Here is a 23,596-nt window from a genome sequence, read left to right as displayed (position 1 = left end):
TAACGAGAAATCAACTCTTCCTGAGTTACCTGCAGGTTGTAACCGGTGATACGGCCGTTGGAGGAGTGTGCGGGGATGGGATCCCAGGTAATGCGGACGGCGGTAGCGTTGACGTAGGAATAGTGAAGGCCAAGTGGAGGTACCGCAGGCGCCGCTTCTAAGGTGGTGGCTCGGACGGCAGCAGTGGGCTGGCCCTCAACTGACCTGTAGAAGGGCACCACGAACAGTTCGTACCAAGTGGCGGGTCGCAAGCTGCTCACCACGTGTGAGGCTGGAGGAGGACCGTTGCCGTGGAGGGTCACGGTTTCCACGCTGAGGCCGCCGGCGGGACTACCATGTTGAGTTTCCAACGGCCGATATCGCACGTACACGCCCTCAAGCAATGCGGCATCTACTAGCAGTTGCCACGACAACCGCAGTGACGCAGCAGAGGCTGGTTCTACACTAACGAGACGCACGGCAGGCTGAGACAGTCGCGCCCGTATCTCGTGCAAGGGAGGGGCGCCCCCTGCTCCCCGGACGAGGGTTTTCACGGTGTGGGTAACGGGTGATGGGCGTGACACACCGTGGGAGTTTCGAGCACGGACTACGAACATGTAACGTGTGTCAGGACGCAGGTCGGTGACTGTGAGGGAGACGGGAGTGGGCGTATGGCCGGAGGTCGGAGTCTGCTGGGTTGAAGCAGTGGTCCAGGCACCTCGCAGGTCTGGACTCCACAATTGGACGGTGTAGCCCAGTAAGGACGAAAGCCCCGGCCGGCCCCGTCGCCATCCCAGCGACACCACCGTTGTGTTCACCCCCAGCACCGTCACCTGCCCTGGAGCTTCAGGTAACGTTCCCTCGTCTGGAATCTTGAAGAAGGCCACGTTTGGATTGGTCGGCTTGGCCACTACGAGCGACGCCGTCCACGTCGTCTGCCCGGCCTCAGAAGTCGCCGTGCACGTGTACACGTCCGTGTCTGACATCGTCAAATCTGCACGTGGGAAATAATGGCTATGATATAGCACACAGTTACGAGAAACCCCTCCAAAGTGTAGCAGATAATACAATAAGAGGAAGAAGGCGTGTGTGTAATTATGACTTACCCTTGATTCTAAGTGTCCCGAGGGGGTTGATGGAGATGCGGTCGTCTGGTTTAATGGTTTTGCCTGCCCGTTCCCACACCACCGTGGGTTCCGGCGTGCCCCGAGCTTCACACGGCATCTCGCCCTCCGTGCCCAGCGGCAGCGTCTGGTTGGAGGCACCCAGGGCAATGATGGGCGGGGGCATGTCAGCTAAGTCCTGGACCTCGAGATGAGCGCGGGCGAGCGCCGAACCGGCCACGCCCACAGCCGAGCACACATAGTAACCCTGGTCCTCACGCTTCACACCGCGGATGGTAAGGGTGTTGTGCGCGTCGACGGACCATCGGCCGCCACCCCACGTCTGCCCGGTCCCCACCACGTTCCCCGTACCTTCATGGGTCCAGTATGTCGTAGGTGGCGGTGACCCAGACGTAGCGCACTCGAACGTGGCCGTTCCGTTGATGCCAACCCGGGCGTCCAGAGGCGTCACAGTGATGAGCGGCCGAGCTAACACAAGGAGAGGGAGACAATTGGTAAACACAAAACACACGCACACCAGGTAAACTACCAAACCATGACGTGAAATGTAATGAGTATCTGTTAACAGGTACACACTTTACTCATCACAACCCTAAACATAAGAGCACACACTACAAGACTGTTTATGAATAATATCTTAATGTTCTTTTCTGAACTAGTTACGATAACACTGCGGAAGAAGGGAGTGGCTCATCTCATTTGACTTCGATAATAATCAACCCGACGCCAGTGAGATCAAAACACGACTAAACTTTGAAAAGGCAGGGCGCAATTCCTTCCTTTGCGGTTTATTGCCATTCTTGACATAAGACAAGTACCATAAAAAACATTCAAAAATAAATTCAGTTCAGATCGAACGCTAAACTATTTAATTACTCCGAACAGCAACCTCGTATACACAAAACAAATACTCACCTTCCAACACAAGCGCCCTAATCCTTACAAAGCACATATACATAACACTTACCCACTCAAACATCAACCAGCACATACACCTTACATATATACCAACCAACACATCATCACCAAGACATGCACCTTGAATATATACCAACCAATGCATACACACTATAAAACTCTCTACACACAAACAGAACACTAACATACCAAAACATACACTATCAGCAACATACAACCATCCACACACGTCAAACATCTCCCTACACATACACACAAACACCATAAACATGAAGTACCCCACACATACAAAACCACAAACCCCACCTACCTACACAAACACAACATACGCACAAATACTGACTTATACATTAACACACCAAAAACATCATACTCTAAATACACAAACATCCACATACACAACAAACACCTACCTACACATACAGTCAAACCACTAAGAACTAGCCACACACCATCAACGCCCTCCTACACCACAAACGAGTAACATACATGCACACACATTCACAAACAAAACCCAGGTGTTCAGCCTCCCCTGGGGGCTGGTCGATAAATGGGTACCTGGCTTAGGCTGGGGTGTGTGTATGTATACACGCAGGGTACATATACACATGGTTAAGAGACGGGGTAACACTCTCCTTATGACATACAAGTAGTCGTCACATACACACACCCACACCTACACACACACGCACGCAGTCACGTACTACAAACACTCGAGACGGCAAACAAGACTCACAGTGAACGTTGAGGGTGATATTGGCGGCAACGGAGCCCACGGGGTTCTCGGCCTGGCACGAGTATACTCCTTGGTCCTCGGATGCCACATGGCGGATCCTCAACACCTGGCTGCTCTCCTCCAGAGCCATCCTCCCAATGGGCAGGTCTCCCGGTGGCTCCACACGACGCCAGAACACTTCTGGGGGAGGGTCTCCCCCGACGCGACACACCAATTCGACAGTGGCCCCGGCAGCTCCCGTCACCGTGCCAGATGAGGACACCAAGTGGGGTGACACTGTCGGAGAACCACCAATAGGTCAGGACCACGTATTAACAACACTTAGGTTCTTCCGCTCCCAATACATCCTCAATACTAGTTTGCTTGCTCATTTCTCTGAAGACCTCCACAACTTAATAAGACTTCCAGCTCGTAATATAACCTTGAGTCATCCTCTTGGTTGTTTGTATTACCAGTAAAAGAAGTACATACATCCATAAATGCAAGGCTGATAACCTATATTTCGTACAACCTTATGACGCTTCTCGATACGGTAACTACTTGAAAAAGCAAGCAACGCTTGGATATTACGAAATCACAAGTGAGGACGCTAGCGATATATTTCTTCAGAGGTCAATTTATGGGTACTGAATTGTCATTAGCTCTTTAGTAAAGTTCTGAGCAACGATTATGAAGGCAACAATGTCCAAAGAAATGTCTGCCTAATGGTGAAAACGTCTACGGGTGTTCCTCAGTGGCTTAATCATCAAAATGCAAAAGTACGAACGGCGACCGATTCATACTAACGCATCCCTGTCCAGCAGCTGCATTGGTCTTACTTTGTTAGGAAGCAACAGCATTACAATCTGAAGTAAATCATCAGCTACTGGTGTCTGCCAGGATCAGGAGTGAAAAAGATTTTGAACGATCGACGCCTGAACTTGCAGGAGGGTGAGAGGCGTGCAGGGAATAGAGTGAATTGGAATGATGTCGTTTACGAGGTCGACGTGCTGTCGATGGACTGAGCCAGGGAATGTGAAACGTCTGGGGTAAACCACGAGTGTGAACGAATATGGCCTTTTGTTTTCCTGGCGCTACCTCACTGAGGCAAGGGGTGGCGATGCTGTTTTCTTTGGTGCGGGTTGACGCCGAAAATGGATGAAGGCAAGCGAGTATGAATATGTACATGTGTATATATGTATATGGTTGTGTATGTGTATGTATATGGTGATATGTATATGTGCGTGTATAAGCGTGTATGCAACCCCTTGGGGTGGATGAACGGCTGGGTTGACTGGAGACAGATTGCTGAAACCAGGATTTGAACCTAAGAGCTCGACCCTGGGAGACCAATGAATGCGTCACGGTCAGGAACGCTAACCGATACACATTGGAGGTTCGTATGGTTTCATCTCCATATAAGTCAAGCGCACAACGCTGAATAAATTATTAGGCCAGATAACTGGAAACGTAACCTTCCCAAATTACCACTAACATTTTATTTAGCCATTGTTAATTCCATCTTTTCGTGAAATTCAAAATAAATACAATCAAATACAATCAACCTTTCAATGGCGATCATGGTAAACTGATATACATTAAAAATTCATGAAAAAGAGTTCGGATTACGTGGTTTTTGTGAAGGGTCGTAATAACTATATGATAAACGATAATACGTAAAAATATGTTGGACCATCCCATCCCTAACTCAACTCCCCTCCCTTGAGAGAGGATTTGGCAGAATATCAGGGAAAAGTTTGTCTCGTACAGTGTTTACGTTCTGAAATCATTCTCCCATACCTAAGGAGTCGAAAATTCTTCCCATCAAAATATCATAATATTTCCACGGGTTCGTTCTGACAACAGTAATGATGTCTTGCCGTATGTTTGCAGTTTCTTGGACGAGTAGGAGGGTTTCTAAAACCGATCCGGATCATATCAGTGAATGGTAACCTGATCTTATTGATGTGAGGTGAAAGCACATCCTTCTGGATACAGGGCTTCTAACTTGAAGCAATGGATCCATTTTGACAGACAGTTATAAAATCGAAAGCCTTTTTTTTTTTTCTTTAAACAAAACTGAATACCTGTTGTTCCACACTTCCTGGCTATACGAAGTGTGTGTGTTGTATCTTCCGTGGTGGGCCTGCCAATGGCCTCGTCGACATTTTCTTTATCTTCACAAACCTCAACATTCTTATCTAACTGGTCAAGGAGCTTCGAAAGGCAGGATCTTGTAGATTCGGAATTAACCTTTGGTCTTTCATCTGCTACAGTTACATGCACAAATTAAATAATAACATTCACTCATATAATCGACATACATATCATTGGTCTCTAAGACCTGTTTTCTTTGTTAATGAATTGCAAGCTTTTGAACGTGAAACCAAAATTCACACTTTTTTCTTCATACTATATTCTGAACCGGAAAAACAAACTATAATTAACGGCTTTTCTATACATACTAAGTTTCTTGAGGAGGAACCTCTGGTATCTGTGCATATCACATACATCCCTAATGTCAACAATGAAACCAATGCATTCGCAAATCCAATTAAGGCAGATTAGCTAAAACGTGCCCCTGAAATCATCGCAGAGAATTATAAAGTCTTATGGCATATATTACTAGAGACAGCATGTTCTATGAGAGGAATTCATCACACATGGTTCAGCCACAATGATATCCAAGTGTCAGCAGCAACCATATCATTCATGTCACTTTAATGCTAAGCACATGTCAATCTAAAGAAAATAATAGCCAGTAAATCTAGCAGCTGTATTCTTGTGATGTATTCTCAAGCAACAGGGGTCTGCAGGTAGTGTTTCTGGGCAAGTGGGGTCTGGATGTGGTGATGTTCCAGGGCCAAGAGGTATGAAGGGAGTGTACCTGGGCTTGAGGGTTTGATGGTAATGTTCCTGGACAAAGGGTCTGGATGTGGTGTTCCCAAGCCTGGGGTTTGGAGATGGTTTTTCCAGTCAAGGGAGTCTGGAGGAAAATTGCAGGGCCAGGCGATCTGGAATTAGTGTTCTCAGGCAAGAGGGTCTAGACACGGAGGTACCTACCGAGGACAGTGAGCGTGGCTGAAGGCGTCTTTCTGTGGCCGAAGACATTCCTCGCGCGGCACACGTACTCGCCTGTGTCGGACACCCGTACCCCACTGATCACCAGGCTCCCTCCGTCCACCACGCGGTACCTACAACAAAACCAACGTTACGCCTTGCGGCTTCACCTCAAAAGAACTGAAGACCGAAAACGTGTACTCAAAAGGACCACATCGTTATACATGAGAAAATCAGAAACTATAATAAATACTCGACAATTACACCATAAAGGATCATATCAAATAACAAACATATTAGGATCCTCACATTTGTCAGCAGCACCTGAAAAAAAAAAACCCTATGCCCTTTTGCTTCAAATACATGAGCAGTATCTAAACTCTTCCTGGAACCTGTTAATTCAATCAATGCTGCCCAGTGCCTGGACCTCTCGTGCTGTCGCCTACAGAATAAGTAAGTGTACTCAGTAAATTCGCTCTTCTTTTTACTTGCAAAATCAAAATCTGTTAAGATAGTTCCCACCAACAGCAGGTCATAACAAAGAACATCTAGATCGTACGAAGCCACAACATACCACTTCTACATCAGAGAAGTTGCTTACATTCACTTTACATCACAGAAGACTACAACGCAAAACTTCTTCATCATTGAATTCGTAACACACGATTTCTTCTCCTTCGATGTTTGTAACTATGTCTCCTACACTACAGAGCGCTGGAACATGTTTCCTCTCCATCAAAGAGATGAATGACACGTTTGCAGATTACATCAAAGACGACTGAGCCATTACACAAACTTCTGCACCAAGACGGGAGGCAACATGTGACTTCCACTATAAAAAAAAAAAAAAAAGAGTCGAAGCACGACTTTAACTTCTACACCAAGCAAGGTTATAATACTTTCGACACCACTGGGTAATCATATAACATATTATATACACTAATACCTTACGGTCTGTAAAGTAATACGTTGTACATCATGAAAAAGACGTAATATATGGCTTCCGCAAATGTGCATAACCATGACCTCCAGGATCAGATCATGAAACTAATGAGAAGTGAAATAATTTTAATCTATATTCAAAACATCAACAGAAAATGGAATAACAGCTAAACTCGAGCCGGTAATGTAGGTTTGCATATTAACTATTAATGTCAAATCTCTGTTTTCGCTCATGTTGGAAAACTCAGGCTGTTCTTATTAGCTTTGATAATGAATTATATTGTGAATTAAACCGACTTTATACTAACACAAAGGCTTTCATTCCTACAGAATATCATCAGACAGGTATTCATGGAATACTACGAATACGTCTGTCGGCTGATGGACTAATTATGAGATAAAGAATAAATATTTGAGTACCTCAGTAGCTCATGAGTTGATTAATGGACTCAAGGGGTAAATTAAGTGCGCGAGTCATATGTTAATGTCTTTAATGGTGTTAAAGTTGTTACTCTACAGCGTTCTAAGGCGTACTCATCATACTAGTTTGACTCCAGTTGGAACCCATCAAATATTGCAGGACTAATGATGTTATTCTGTAATGACAGAATCAAAAGGTTTCAGCGCACTTTCTCACTAACATTCTATGGAAATAAAAGTCTTTCTGACTTTTTAGTGAACTTCATTACATAAGAAGTAATTATCAAAAAAAGCCAGCATCAACGGTTCGAGTCTCCCAACATTAAAACAGACAGAAAGAAAACTGTGATTCGGCACCGTCAAAATACACTCACAACACACACACACACACACACACACACACACACACACACATCTCTGGCCTCGACATGTCTGCATTACTGGCCTCCAGCAGGGTCAAGTGTAAAGGATGGTATTATCAAAACTTCCAGTGGCCCTAAACATCGCCTGCACTAGCCTTAAAATACTCTACAGACGAGCTCATTTGGCTTGTACTGTAACGGTACAGTTATCATTTATTCTAATTTGCATTTACGTGCACATTAAAGCCACAGCCAATGTTGTACCCGTGAATGCCGAATGCAATATTCTGTGGTCGGCTCTTTAAAACGTTGAGAATGCGACCTTAAGGTCCACTAGCGTCGACTAAGTTACACCGCTAAGATCCCCCATTAAGTGCCCAGCAACAGCCCGGGATCCTTGTTTACTGCTGCCCCATGTGAAGTTCATGGCGGAGGGCCGCGCGCCCGGACCTCCAGCGCCTGAAGGTTCCACACTGGAGGCTTAATCAGCGCCCAGCGGGAGCGTGTAGGACAAGGACCTCCTGCTAGGACCCTACACCACATTAGCATATCCTGATGATTCTATAAACTCCCCCCACGGTGCCAGAACCCTCAAGGACAGCTACTTTCTACATGCCCACTCGAGCATCTCAGTCGTCCACACTATCGCTAAAACCTGCAATAACTAACTGATGTGCGGGCGTCATCTCCTTGAGAAGCCATCACCCACCTGACTTCTCCACCATTCTCGCAACTGTTAAGCGGCAAAACGAGAGGCAATGAGTGATACCATCAGGAGACCTGGGTGAAGCCATATATAAAAATGTGACCAGCACCGTAAGATTAGAAGACGCTGACATTGTGATGTGAATCCAGTGGTGCCGTCTTCACCCCAGTGTCCAGCAGACCGGCTCAGGATGTCCTGATGTGACATGAATGAAGATGCATTACTTCTATCATTTCATCGCCTCTCAGTAAGTAAGATGGACTGAAGCATTAAGATGGAGTACCAGACGACATGGGGGAAGACCGAGTGAAAAAAATGTGGTAAACACATTATGTACCAATGGCCAGGGAGGACCAAGGACCTTCCGAGATAATACGAACCGTCTGATTAACCTCTGCTTAACCCATGGCAGTGGTTCAACACATGATCCATACCAAAGTAAGTCTACTCTCACACGACCAGGAGGGATCATCTTGTCTCAAATACTGCAATGGACAGCGTTGGACAGTGCCTCTGACATGCATCGACTGATGAAGTAACTCCCGACCTCAGCGACTGATGGTTGCGGGGACGTACAAGTCTTAAAACTAGCACATACTGAGACGTGTGGATCGTGGCGGGTGAGGGTACCGACCTGTGTTGCGTGGCTGGGTCGAGGGGGACGCCATCCTTCTCCCACGACACAACAGGCTCAGGATTGCCCCTAGGCGGCAGACACTCCAGCAGGGCCGTCTCCCCCTCCGCCACCCTCGTATCCTGTGGCACCAGCCGGAAGTCGTCACGGAGAACTGCAGACAACAAAACAATAGGATTGAGATTAGTGCATCCTCACAAACAAAAATAACATATGTATTCATCATTACACTACACGTGTGTTTTCAGTCACACAATGTAAGTATACATGATCACTGTATCTTAACAGGTACATAATTACATTATAGTATTACAAAAACGCGCTAATATATACATAAGCAAAACACATATGGTTTATCAAACAGTGACACAGATAGGAAACACTGTCAGCAACACATAGCCATAACATCAAATATCACCAACTCTCATGTACATCGTAATACATCAATACATCTGACCACCATCGGGCATCGACCACGTTCATGACCATTATCATACATCAACAACACTCAAGACCATAATCACTCGCCACATTTATGCCTTTTCATGGTAACTTTCATAACCATCATCACGCAGTATTACACACGTATACCATCATGGTAACTTTCATAACCATCATCACGCAGTATTACACACGTATACCATCATGGTAACGTTCATAACCATCATCACGCAGTATTACACACGTATACCATCATGGTAACTTTCATAACCATCATCACGCAGTATTACACACGTATACCATCAAAAACTGCAGACATTGATTTCATTCTTCTGCTTGGATGGTTCCATCTTGGAAAGTTTGGCGGATGTATCACATCTTATGTTGAGCTTCAGGTTTATACATTCTAACAACAGATTAACCTTAAAGGAACAAAATTCTCTTTAAGAGAAAGATATCACGATTTCTGATGAGTGAAACCTGTTCAGGTATGGTATAAGGTACACCAAAAAAATCTCGGTTTATTGCCTAAATGTCTGCAAGACGTCTGTCTCTCACAGCTTTAGGGTGTCTCTGTCTTAGAGGGATTTTTCAAGGCATCCTGGACATGCAGCTTCTTCCCGATAAGTGTGGAATGTTATCTAATGCCCGCCCTCTTGTTTTCAAATGCACTTCCCACACGGTACCACAAAACTTCAGTGAAGATACAGAGCATTCGGTAATTTCTTGGTTGTCAAGTCTAACTTGCTAACGGGGAAGCTTTATAAAAACATACATAGACATACAAACACGCTAAAGGATACATACATGTAGTCAGTACGGGGAACAGAACAGAAGACCACACTAATCACACTCCAGGCCGTCGCGTCTACTCCTACAATAAGCTGGAATTGTTTTTCATCTCTGACCCCTCGCCTTAGAGCTACACAATTTCGCACCCAACTGGTTCTTCTGACCAAAGTGGTGTAATCATTTCTTCGCCTACTACACCTCCTCCTCTGGCTGTACGCTTTCAACGCTGAGTATGGCAATTCCACAGGGCCGACTGAAATAACTTACAATTTCTTTTTTTGTATGTTCCTCTGGAAGATTGCTGCTTCTCCTTGGCCAACGCTTTTTTCTCTGCTAAACATAAAGAAGAGGTTGCTATTGCGGGAGTGAGGCACATATCCCCTCTTCCTCTATCCATTGTTCAACCTTTTATATTCTGAGGCCAACTGGGCAAGGAAGCTTCCTTCCTTCCTTCCTTCCTTAAACTTTCATTCATGTTTCATCTACCCACGAAACCATAGGCGTTCGTGTATCCAAAGGACGTGTGCCACAAGCATCTCTAAAACACTAAGTTGTTCTATCTTTCCTTAGCTTCTCCGATCCAGCGAAATCTGTCTCTACTATTGAGAAACAAACCCTGTTTTCTCTTTTCTCTTTAAACTTATATTTTGAAAAATCAACATTCCTTCAACACATGATGCAACCTCTTACTAATCTCATACCCTTCCTTATTATCTTTTTTTCACGCAGTCCAAATAGCACAACTCTCTCTGGACACAAGCAAAGTAACCGTCTTTATTTTCTATTTTATTTTGATTCTTCTCATCTTTTATTTCTTTAGGGAGGGGGGCGTTCTTCTTGCTTCAAGGCTATTAGAAAAAAAAAATTCTTCGTCCTAGAAGCATGCATTGGTAGAGCCTCTCCTTGATAAGGATCTGAGCTCTAACCCTTCAAGCACATCCTCCAACTTCTTTAAAGTATACTATTTCCAATCTTTGAATCTCTATTACATTTTTATTTCCTTAAGTATCATGAATCTCACAGCCTTCCATCTGATCTTCATTCTGGGTTCTGCAAGCCGATATCCACCAGTGATATCCCTTTCTCCGTTTCATGTTTCTGGTCATCTTCTCTGAGAGACTGGGAGATCCTACGTTGAAACCAATGAAATATTCGATAACTTCTACCAGCCGAACCATCAGGTTCTGATCTCCAAGCTCCCGTCTTCTGGCTCCTCTCCTTCAGTCTGTTATTATATTTTCATCTTGCTCTCCGACCTGTCTTTTTCCGCGATTGTATCCTTCAGGACTGTGTCCTATCACCTACGTTCTTTCCCATTTTTATCAACCGTTTCCTTTCTTTAGGACATAAAGATATACATTTATACGCTAAGGACTCAACACTGCATTCCTTCACTTCTTTCATATCTGCTCTATCTTTTCGTGCTCGATGTCTGTCTTGTTTCGTCATAACTCCCTCCATAAACCAAAATTGCAACAAGACTACCAAGTGGGTTAGACGTAAGCGACTCAAGTTTAACGACGTTAAACCCAGTTTCTTCTGACTGCTCTTTCTAGACTCTTTGCAAATTTCCGATCTCCTTTGATGACCTTCATTCCACCACTCAACAAAATACTTATCAAACCCTAACACCTAATATATAAGATTCCTTGAGTTACACTAACAGGTATAACTGAGAGCCCTATTCAGGTGCCAAAGATTCTTTTCTTTAAAATAACTCCGATTAAGCAAATCAGTAATTCATCCCTGTATAGCGTATTACAAGAGTCGACCCTAAAGCAATCTGATTAATCTACTCACATAATCTGACCTCAAAATTTGACCCACTTGCTTCACTACTGAATTTCTCCTCATATTCTATAGTTATTACTCCGGTTTCTGCTCCCTGAAAACTGACTTCTTAACGTGCCACCGCCATCGGCTACACCACATAATCCAATGCATACCACTGCCATACTATGCGGCCAACGGAAACTCAAGTGGTAGGCCGATGTAACGTCTGATTTCTTTTCCTTACACAGATAAGGTTTACAACTCTCTACCATCTCAACAGCTGCTACGAACAACCCCTCTCTAAGACACACGTTTTCCAAGGAAAACTCTCGCATCACCTTTCTTGTCTTCTCCTTATTTCTGTATCTCTTTACCTAAGATGGAAGCAATCACACCTGAATGAGACAGACATCTAGACAAACTTCCACTCTGTCAACAAAATGTTCTAATTCCCGTCGCTTACCATCTTTTACTGTCTTCGAGCAGGATCTAGTAATCTGCAGACTCGTGGTGACTTTTCTTGCAGGAGAAGTTAATCATGAGTCTTGTATAACTCTCAAAAAGGAAGCGATGTCCCATCCTGCAGCTTCACACGTAGGAGTGTGTCATGTGAGACACATCTTTCCATGTGAATTACGCTGCTGAGTTGATCATTTTTCCTTCTCTCTGTAATCTTGGTCTGTACCGACCAATATCTATTTGACTACCCACCGACAAGAGGATTTTTCATGCCTGTTTCATCTGATGCCTTCTCAAAAAAAATTTCATGCAAATCCCCAGCTTGCGTATGTCCCATAAATTCTCATCCAAAATACTTTATGCTCGTTTGTATACAAGAACATGAGGCAGTCATTTCATATTTTCTTTTACTATACACAAAAAAATCAAGGATTTTCATTACAGATTTTTCGTTCTGAACTTTTTGAGAGGTTCAGAAAGAATTTCAAAATCCAAGGATTTTTGTTTTCCTTAGGACTAGCGACCATTTTTTTTCTCCCGAAATTAAATTTCTCGGACATGGAAAGTAAATTAAAAAATCATGTACTTTTCCTGACTATCTACCTCTGTCGCATATCATCAAGACACATGTGAGCCTCCACGTGAACGCGTGGAGGTGAACACACACACACACACACACACACACACACACAAAGGTACTCCATTACACATCTGAAACACATACCGATAAACCATCATGCATCAATTCCTCACAGCTACATCATCATAAATCAGCACCACACACAGGTACACCATCATACATCATTACCACACACAGGTACACCATCATACATCACTACCACACACAGGTACACCATCATACATCACTACAACACACAGGTACACCATCATACATCACTACCACACACAGGCACACCATCATACATCACTACCACACACAGGCACACCATCATACATCACTACCACACACAGGCACACCATCATACATCACTACCACACACAGGTACACCATCATACATCACTACCACACACAGGCACACCATCATACATCACTACCACACACAGGCACACCATCATACATCACTACCACACACAGGTACACCATCATACATCACTACCACACACAGGTACACCATCATACATCACTACCACACACAGGCACACCATCATACATCACTACCACACACAGGCACACCATCATACATCACTACCACACACAGGCACACCATCATACATCACTACCACACACAGGCACACCATCATACATCACTACCACACACAGGCACACCATCATACATCACTACCACACACAGGTACACCATCATACATCACTACCACACACAGACACACCATCATACATCACTACCACACACAGGCACACCATCATACATCACTACCACACACAGGCACACCATCATACATCACTACCACACACAGGCACACCATCATACATCACTATCACACACAGGCACACCATCATACATCACTACCACACACAGGTACACCATCATACATCACTACCACACACAGGCACACCATCATACACACAAGGACACCAACATCAATAACGTAAACATACGCATCATCAAACATCTGAAAATATATATGCATCCTCATACACCAGCAACATTTACGGACGCACCCTCACTCACCAGCAACATATGCGCACCCTCGCAAATCAGCAACATATGTGCACACACGCGTATCACGAAAACACCAACAGCACACACACACACACACACACACACACACACACACACACACACAAAACAACAACAACAACAACAACAAGACGAAACATAAACAAGCAGAACTCGTCACCTCGGAGCTACGGGAGGAAATCTTCCCCTGCGCTACCCCACGTTTCGGCCGAAATAAATATCGGCTTATCTGGCATACACGCACGTTTAAACGTTCATAACTCAGGCCCGGACACTCCGCTTATGTCACCTCCCAAATTTTCTTCTCGTCCAGGCCAGGAATATGCCGATTATTATTCCCATTTTCTTGGGTTTATCGCCGGTGGTAATAAAACTGTTGGGCGTGCTGGACAACGCCCCAGGCCGCTCGCCCGTGTCACCAGAACTGCCCCGCCCCACCTCCGGCACCGCTCCGACAACCGCGCAGAGAGAGAGAGAGAGAGAGAGAGAGAGAGAGAGAGAGAGAGAGAGAGAGAGAGAGAGAGAGAGAGAGAGTAAACATCTACCTTTAAAGCCTCTCACGTTACATCTATCTATCTATCTATCTATCACCCTTCTCCCTCCACTCCTCTCCATTCGTCTTTGTACATTTATCTTTCTTACCGTGTGTAATTCATCGCAACATCCACAGTCTTGTCTTCACGACCAAAATCTCAATTCCATTATCCAGTCGCTTGTCATCAAGTTTCCATTCCCAGGCCAATTACCCATTTCCATCACCAACCTTCACGACTCCTGTTTATTCACATTTTACCCATCACTTTTTCCTTGGAGTTTCGAGCCTTTCTGTCCTCCTCACAAAACACTCCCATCTCTACATAACTTCCACCAATTCATATTTATAATATCTTTCTTTTGTATCAGTCCCAGTCAACATTCTACTCTCTCTCTCTCTCTCTCTCTCTCTCTCTCTCTCTCTCTCTCTCTCTCTCTCTCTCTCTCTCAACATAACGAATTCGTTGTTACTGAGAACGTACTAAACATTTTCAAATAACCCCTTAATAAATCCCCCCCCACCCCCCCGCGATGCCTTGCAATCCTTTTATCAACAACCTCATTCAAACTATAACTTTCTGGGGAGGGGAAAAAAAAAAAAAGAATCCTTCCATTCTATTATGTTTTCCTACACATCATAATTCTCTCCCTACATTTTCGAACCGTAACCTCCCTCCCTACTGTACTCATATGACCATAAAAACTGACATAACACAGCCCTGTTTCACCCTCAATCGCAAGTTCAATCCACTTAGGCGTTCTCCACACCCTCGAACACATGTCCTCTTCTTTATAGATTCTCATAACCGCTTTATGTAGCCTGCCTCACCCTAACCCCTTTAACATAATCCATAACTCTTCAATATCTGAATATTTTTTTTTCTTCCGTCTCCCCCTAGCATTTTCTCACATATAATTTTCATGGTGAAAATCTACTCAGGATAAATATATAAATTTCTTAAACCCTCCCTCCACAACTTTCCCTTAAATCATATACAATCATCTTGATTCCCTCAACCACATCCCTGCCCTTTTCACACTTATCCTTGATACTTAAGAATATTTCTGACCATATAGATATATTTTCCATTCTGTTGAAACCGCAATTTCTTTTTTTTTTTTTTTACTGTACTCCAATAATTGCGTCTATCCAGGGCCTTTGCTACTGGATCCTAGTTTTAGGTATGAAGACTTTAATTCACGAATGCATTTTATGTTTTTCCTAACACTGCCTTCCGCTAAGCTCTATTTCCTGATCCAAGCCTCTTGGTATCTCTCCTTAAATACTGCTTTCGTGTTGCTTAATTTACTATCTCTCCTGCACAATTATCAAAAAAACAATCCTTCTTTCTCTCTCGTGACTTATATATGTTCAGACTCCTTCTATGTCTTACATATGTTAAACGGCTTTAACAAAATCTTACTATCTGGATTTCTCGTTTCTGGGGAACTTTGAGACCATTATAAGTCCCTTGATTCCATGAAAAACATACCTTTAATCTCACTGTCAAACACATGGAAGATTACTAATATCTTCTCATTTACTTTTCTGTCAAACACATTTCATTACCTACGTGTCCACTTCATCGATTATTCTTCCTTTACCTTTATGCAACTTGGTCATTTGACGTCTGCCAACAGTAAACTCATTTCATCTTTCGTGAGCTCCATTCATATCGACAGTAATGGTGTATCTAACAATACATTTATCATAATACCTTCTCAGTTATCACGAATGACGATAATCTTATCAGTTATTGGTTAATATCACTTCGAATGCAACTGACACATTTTGTACACAATGCTAGAACTCCCTCCCTCTGTCCCACTTTCTCCTTGATCATAGCCTCACATTGATTACATTCTTCCTCTTCCTTGGTTCCCCATCGAGGTTCACAACTCGAGCATTACAGCCAGCAAGCAGGGGCGGTGCTGGACGATGGTTACCACCTTCACTTCCACGTTCATAAGAGACAGGCTAATCAACAAAGAGTCTCGTACTTGCGTTCACCTCCAAAGAACACCCTCAAATCTCACTTTCAGTACACATATGATATTCTGCCGCACCGACAAATTTCTAGAAATCGGATACCTGAATAAAACTGACTAATAAACTGCGGTTCTCAAGGATTATTCACGAAGTGGTGGTGCGAAAAAGAAAGCGTGCATCCAAACCACGGAAACCATGATATACCATTCATATACCAATTGCATATCGCAATTAAAGATATGACCTTTAAATAAATCGTTATATATGGAATCCTTAAAGTTAAACTATATACAAAAAAAGATATTCCCGGCCTTTTTAAATCTGTCTTTAAGTTCAACACATCTACCAGCATTTACAAACCATTACCAAAAGTTCATATTCATAGGCTGTAGATACTCAAACAGCCTCTACCATATGACCTGGACTAAAGTAACACACACACACACACACACACACACACACACACACACACACACACTACCTGCTGGCGTCACGCCTTGTGACGTGTGCCAACACCACTCCTCTCCTCACCAACCACCTAACCCCCACCTCAGTCCTAAATGCATCTCGCTGTTTCATTTAAAGCACCACTGATGTATATACCACATCATTAAAATGCTTCACTGTCAATTAGGCATAAGCTTCTATTATGTAATTTGTGAATGAGCCATTGTTTTATATGGACAGTCATCTATATCTGTAGAATATGAGCTTACGAGACAACAAGCGACTCCTATATTGATGTCACACCATCACGTCCAAGCAGCCAGGAATGATCAGGCGAGACACTCGGTCACCAGAGTGGTGGTGCCGGAGGACGTGGTGAACCTTGGCTTCCTGCTTCTGTCGTGAGCAATGACAAACCTTCACGGGATTGCAACTTACTGGGAAAACAAAGTGAAATAAATGTTAAACATAATCCCTTAACCATGTAGTTACTTCCTGTGGAAGAGCTGTGGTGGAACAGAGCACGGGAGGGCACGCACCCAGGTGTTCCGGCCGCCCCAGGTCACGCCACCCATAATTAAAATGAGTTGTTTACCCAAAAAGCGTCGCAAATAATTTTTGTCGGTGCGCCACAATTAACATGGGCGACAGTTCCGCTAATTAAGATGGAGGACCTGTTTCGCCCACGCCCTCTACTGCTGCTGTTGCTGCAGCAAGAGCTGCAACTGTTGCTATACCTGCTCATATTAACTTGCTATTAACCAGGACGCTGCTGTTGCTACTGTTGCTGCACTGAAGGGTGACTCGAGCAGCCGCAGATATGAAGTGTCTCACATGCAGCTGGTAACTAAAACAGTGTCGAGAGAAACTGCACATGAGGGGGAAATATTTCACCAACATAAGCAACGAAAGGATGGTTTAAAATCTTGTGACGTTAGTTGCTCAATACTTCATAATCATTGAAAACTTGTATGTGGAAAATAAAGTCGTGAACATGAGGAATAACAAGTTGATAAGGATATTAACCAAGAGGAAGAAGCATAAACATTTCTGCAAAACGGAATAATGTTCTGTGCTGGCGACCCCACAATCTTCTAACCCAGTGATCTAGAAGAAGCTCGAGCCAGAATTTCGGAAGCCATTACCGCGGTCCCACAGCTGAGACTGATTACACTCGCTGCATAATTTCCAGCGACAAATTCCTGTTCTTGATCATTAGTCTATAATCTGACGAACATAAATAATCTTCGTTACGATGTGGGCCCACGCGACCAGCAGGGATGGTCCCCTGCTGCTCCGCCTCCTGCTGTTGCAGCTGCTCTCTTGGTGTTGCTGACCCTACTCCTGTTGGTGCTGCTGCTGTTGCTGCTGCTCTCTTGGTGCTGCTACTCTTGTTGCTGTTACCGCTACTAGTGAATTGTTGGCACTACTTCCAGTGGTACTGATGACTCTATTGCTGCAGCAAATGCTGATGGTGATTTGTCGGTACAACCGACCCTACTACAACTGTTGTCCCTGCTACTGTAGATCTTGCTATTGCTGCTGCTGCTTTTGAGATACTTTATTGATACTCCTGCTTCCGCTTCCACACTTAATTCTAATGTCATATGCATTGGATAGTTCGAAAATGGGGCTCGTATTTGCGTCTACTTCAGATATGAAAATGAGAAACAATCAAGGTGAGAGTATAGTTCCTTAAGGGAATTGAGAATTTTGCCTTCGGAGACATTAGAGAGTTATATGCTGGTTCGTAAGTTGTGTATCCATCTTTTCAAAATTTCACGTCATTCCCATCTTCTTCATTTTGTGCACCGCAAGACCGTCGTCAAATGTCAAAGGTGTAGCAAAGTATGTGTAAGTCGCATCAGCATTTTGTTTCTTTTCTACAGCACCTCTACAATTTCATCGTTGTGGTCAAGTCAATGCACACCCTGGGACTCTTACAAAGATTTTAAGGATATCAGCGCTCTTAGCTGGCAGTTTGGGAGAACTACTTTGCCTCCTCCTTAATGGAGTAGGTCTACGTGAGCCAGTTTTAAACTTTCTGGGATTCTTTTCTGAGGATGTTTAGTGCCCGTACTAATGGTGTCTTGCATTTCTCAGTTGGAGAGATTTCCAGGGGCCTGATCCTGAAGATGAATACATAGGGCGTGTTCTCAACGGTTCTCTGGTAGTTCTTCGGCGCGGTGGCGTAAGCAGCTATGTGGACGCATGTAAAAACTGCTATCTAGGAAGATATCGTCTGGATCATTTTTATCTTTTTAAGATAATCTTTGCCTCACTGAGCACCGATACATACTGTTTCTCCAGTATCTCACCCATATACTCACGCAATCATCCGTATTTGTGCCCCTTTTTTGTTCAAAGCGGGCCAACGGCACTAGTGGTTCCTCAGCCGGCTGTTACCGCCATAACTGTTATCAATGCTGTCGTCGCTATCCTGTCATTAGTGTTATTATCGGTGCCCTGCCATCAGTGCTGCTGCAGCTATCCTGTCATCAGTGCTGTTGGCGCTGCCGGCCGGGGACAATTCCCCTTCCACTTTTTTTTTCTTCTTTTCTCGTTACGATGTCCCCTGGTCTCCCGGCGTGGGATTCACTGCCCCATACCCCCTTTCCCACTTCCGTTGATTACTTTTCCTTTTGGGTAGTTAGTTAAAATACACGAAGATAAAGACACGCATGTAGGCTTCGATCACCTTTTTTTATAAACATATCCTCGCCAACTAGGGATGAATTATGTTAAACCACAGACTGATTGCTTCGAGTTTTACCTTTTTGGTGCCTTAACTGGGCAGGGAAGATGATCTCCAGGGCAATAAATTTGTTGCTACTGAGAAAACACACGAGTATCAACAATAGCAGAGTTCTTGAACAGACTTATCGTATCAAGAAAGACTTATATAAATTGCGCTAAACTGTGCAACGCAGTACATATTGTAAGCCTTACTAGGTTGTACATTTAGTTAGAGTTAGTACATGGGGGAAAAAATGATGTAAGGTACCGTACACAAGTGTAGATTGCAGACAAAGCCTTTCCTTTTGGGTATATCATGATATACTTCACGTCTGGGTTTCAAATAGAAGAATGTAGGAAATTTCAGCAATTCTTAGGAATCCTTGCTCTTCAGCTGAGTAACTGCGAGATGTGAATATTTCTTTTTGTACAGATTTTAGATCCGAATTTTCTCCCCTTTTAATGATAATTCTTAAATGCTTTACTGTAATGTACTCAAGTGACCGCACTTTTTGCTTAATTTGAGCTTAAACAGAATCCACGTCTCCATCATTCCAGAAATGATGCTTCACTGTGTTGGATAAAACGGCATCTGACATAACCACCCCGGGTCAATGGCTTTCTTCCTCCGTGCCGTGTTTGACACTGCATATTTCATAATCTCAGGCGACCATTACGTAAAAATGGAAATCTTCCATGGTTGACCATCGCGCTATCACTGATGACCCAACGAAAGAGACATCACGAGATCTTGTATTCCCTCATTGATATTCAAACATAAGATAATCATATTCCGGCGTTGTCAGCAAGAAATGATAATAACTATGATCCAAGCTCATACGCAAGACTGATACGAGATTCAAAAATAGCATAGGTGCAAGTATAGTTCCCTCGGAACAAGGATTTTCGACGTGAAGGTGCTGAGTCTCGCACAGTTTACAACATGCGATTCTTACATCAGAAAGCTGTTCATCTTTCCTTGCACCAAACTGCCAATATTTCACGTACCTTGTGTTTTTTTTTTTAACAAATTCGTCAGAATCTTTGCTGAGTAGATCTACATTTCTGAAAATGCTTCTTCGACATTACATCTTGTGTGTGTGTATATATATATATATATATATATATATATATATATATATTTTTTTTTTTTTTTTTCATACTATTCGCCATTTCCCGCGATAGCGAGGTAGCGTTAAGAACAGAGGACTGGGCCTTTGAGGGAATATCCTCACCTGGCCCTCTTCTCTGTTCCTTCTTTTGGAAAATTAAAAAAAAAAACGAGAGGGGAGGATTTCCAGCCCCCCGCTCCCTTCCCATTTAGTCGCCTTCTACGACACGCAGGGAATACGTGGGAAGTATTCTTTCTCCCCTATCCCCAGGGAATTATATATATATATATATATATATATATATATATATATATATATATATATATATATATATATATATATATATATATATATATATATCTTTCGTAAATCTCACTGTTTGATCGTTCGTTAATAAGGACTGGAGATATGCGAGCCATCTCTCTCATTTACCATGGAAATGCAAGCTCACCCCTGACGGGAGGTCTGGTATCCATGCCATTGGAATATTCTATTTCTTTATGCTGAGTTTCAAGGGTCTGGCGCTGGGCATAACGCCAAAAGCCATCGCCAAAGTCCGGGGAAGACGAAATTTATATCCGATTTACGACCCGTGGGTGGGTCACTGTTGGAGGAGTATCTTAAGTTTCGTTTGATTTTAAGGTGATCATTAGCTTACGAACCACCGACTTGCAGTGTTTTTGTAAGTACTTCACTTACATCCTGTGTCAGTACGGTCGCTTCTTCAGTAATGGCCGACCTAACTGTTACATGTGGTCCTTCATACTTACTTCCCATGTGAAGAGAAGTATTTTGTATCTTATCTACATGTACTAAAAAAGGATAACATAACCAACCTTTTCTTATGTTTCTAATAAATTTAAGTAATGGTAAAGAAAGAATCACACCCCATCAGTGAGAGTAAGGGAGGGAGAGACTAAGAAATGGGGATGAGGGAGGGTAAAGTGACCACAGTTATGACTAGTCTGTCACACGTGTTATAATACTAGTTTGTCACATGTGATGCATGACTGGTCTGTCACACTTGTCGTGTGACTAGTTTGTCTCAAGTGGCGTATGGCGTTTTTAGTGTCTCATGTGATGTATGGCTAGTTTGTGTGGTATGATGTATGACCAGTCTGCCGCACTAGTTCATCACACGTGATGTATCTCTAGTTTGTCCCATGCGGTGTAACAGTGCGTCACACGTGAAGTACAAAAAAACCTTTGGTCTTCCTGGAAAATATTCAGCTTGTGTCACATCTATGCCTATGCCTCCTACTGATCAAATTACTCTCTTAAACTGATATATATATATATAGTTCTCTATGAGTGGCGGTATCCATGTGGAGTCAAAGCCACTGTGGCGTGAGATTCCTCTACCTCCCAGTAAGTATCGGCACAACGTCCTTGCCCATGAGCGCTGCATACAGAAACGTGTCATACCCTCGGTTGCAGCCAACACAGTGGTCGCCTCTTTCTCCAGTCACAGTTAGAGTGAGGATGGCTTTTCTTTAAATCTGTACCTGAAGGCGATGTTCCCTTCCTCCATTCATGGCCGGAGTGATTAGGTTTTCCTTCATACATTGACAATGTGGTATTCTCTTACTCCTTTCCCAGCCCCGATAATTTCGGTTTCCCTCTAGTTATAGCCAGAGGACGTCTGTCTTCCTCCTGCTATAGTCAGGATGATATCATCTTTCTCCAGACATATCTAGGGGTCTTCCCTTCTGCCACAACCAACCCTGCTTCCATACAGGCTTCCTCTTCGTCCAGTCTTGGTATTTAGTATGATCTGGTTTTTCTCCAGACATAGAAAGAATTCTCTATTCTTTCTGTGGTCATAGCTACAGTGACCTTGTTTTCTCATACCGCAGCTTACGCTTGCATTTTTCCATTTGAAACACTAGGGCAGTAGTGTTTTCCTAGTGACATCCAGAATGGTCTTTTGAGTCAGTCATAGCTTCTCCAGTCATTCATATCCACAATGATCTGGTTTCTCTTCATTCATAACTACTGTCGTGTTTCTTCCTGCATTATTATCTCTAATGAGTAACAGCTGTTAGAAAAGTGGTCTTTTTTTCCTGCAGTTAGCAAGAGAATGGTTGTCTTCCTACAGGTATACCATCACTGCCATGTCATCAGTCTGAATTACAGGGTAGCGTTGTGTTCCTCGACGGTTACGTGGTCTTAGCCATAGCTTGAGCTGCCTTATTTTCTTGTAATGAAAGCTAGAGAGATGTTTTCTTCGTTCATCTTATCTACAGAGGTTTTGTTTCCTCTTCATGCAGATCATCTTGCCTTTTTTCATGTCATACAGATATAGGTTTTATCTAACTGATTTTCCCTCATCTGTGGCAGCAGTTCCCCTTCCCTCCTTTAATCCGAGGTAAAGTTATCATCCTCCTAATCATTCTCCTCCGCGCCCATAGCCACGACCAGCAACGCTGCGTGTCCAGCAACATCCCTTGATCATAAGCCTGTGCCTAGCAACTGTAGGTGAGCAAGCACACCCACCCGAGGGTACAGACGTGCGCACACACCCACCCACACACACACACACACAACGAAGCCTCGACCACACAGCACCACGACAGCTCGAATGTTTTATCATCTTCATTATTGTTTTTCTGTGTAAGAATTCTATTCTTTGGGCGAGGACGCCTTGCCAGCATGTCAAAAACGTCGAGAGTCCCTGGCATCATGCGATCTTCTCTTTATGATTGTGTTTTAAATGAATTACCGTATTTTTCATACTTATGCGCTTTCCACTGAGGAGTGACATTCCCAATAGTTCAAATCGGCGAAAAAT

The 23,596-nt window shown here is 43.6% G+C and overlaps 1 protein-coding gene across 3 annotated transcripts in view; it reads right to left on the bottom strand.

Annotated features, from left to right (window-relative positions):
- LOC139753425 (protein sax-3-like) overlaps positions 1–23,596 on the bottom strand; it is a 666,847-nt gene that overhangs the window by 5,776 nt on the left and 637,475 nt on the right. For all 3 annotated transcript variants that reach the window (XM_071669912.1, XM_071669920.1, XM_071669931.1), the window contains exons 4-8: positions 8,861–9,014; positions 5,800–5,930; positions 2,758–3,033; positions 1,086–1,571; positions 30–973 (exon numbers count right to left, since the gene is read on the bottom strand). In XM_071669912.1, the coding sequence (XP_071526013.1) occupies positions 30–973; positions 1,086–1,571; positions 2,758–3,033; positions 5,800–5,930; positions 8,861–9,014 (1,991 nt within the window). The remainder of the gene's footprint in view (positions 1–29; positions 974–1,085; positions 1,572–2,757; positions 3,034–5,799; positions 5,931–8,860; positions 9,015–23,596) is intronic.

This window comes from Panulirus ornatus, chromosome 2, assembly GCF_036320965.1.
Source record: "Panulirus ornatus isolate Po-2019 chromosome 2, ASM3632096v1, whole genome shotgun sequence".
Classification (NCBI taxonomy): Eukaryota; Metazoa; Arthropoda; class Malacostraca; order Decapoda; family Palinuridae; genus Panulirus; species Panulirus ornatus.
Note: the sequence above shows the minus strand (reverse complement) of the source record. Positions and strands in the feature narration are given on the sequence as shown.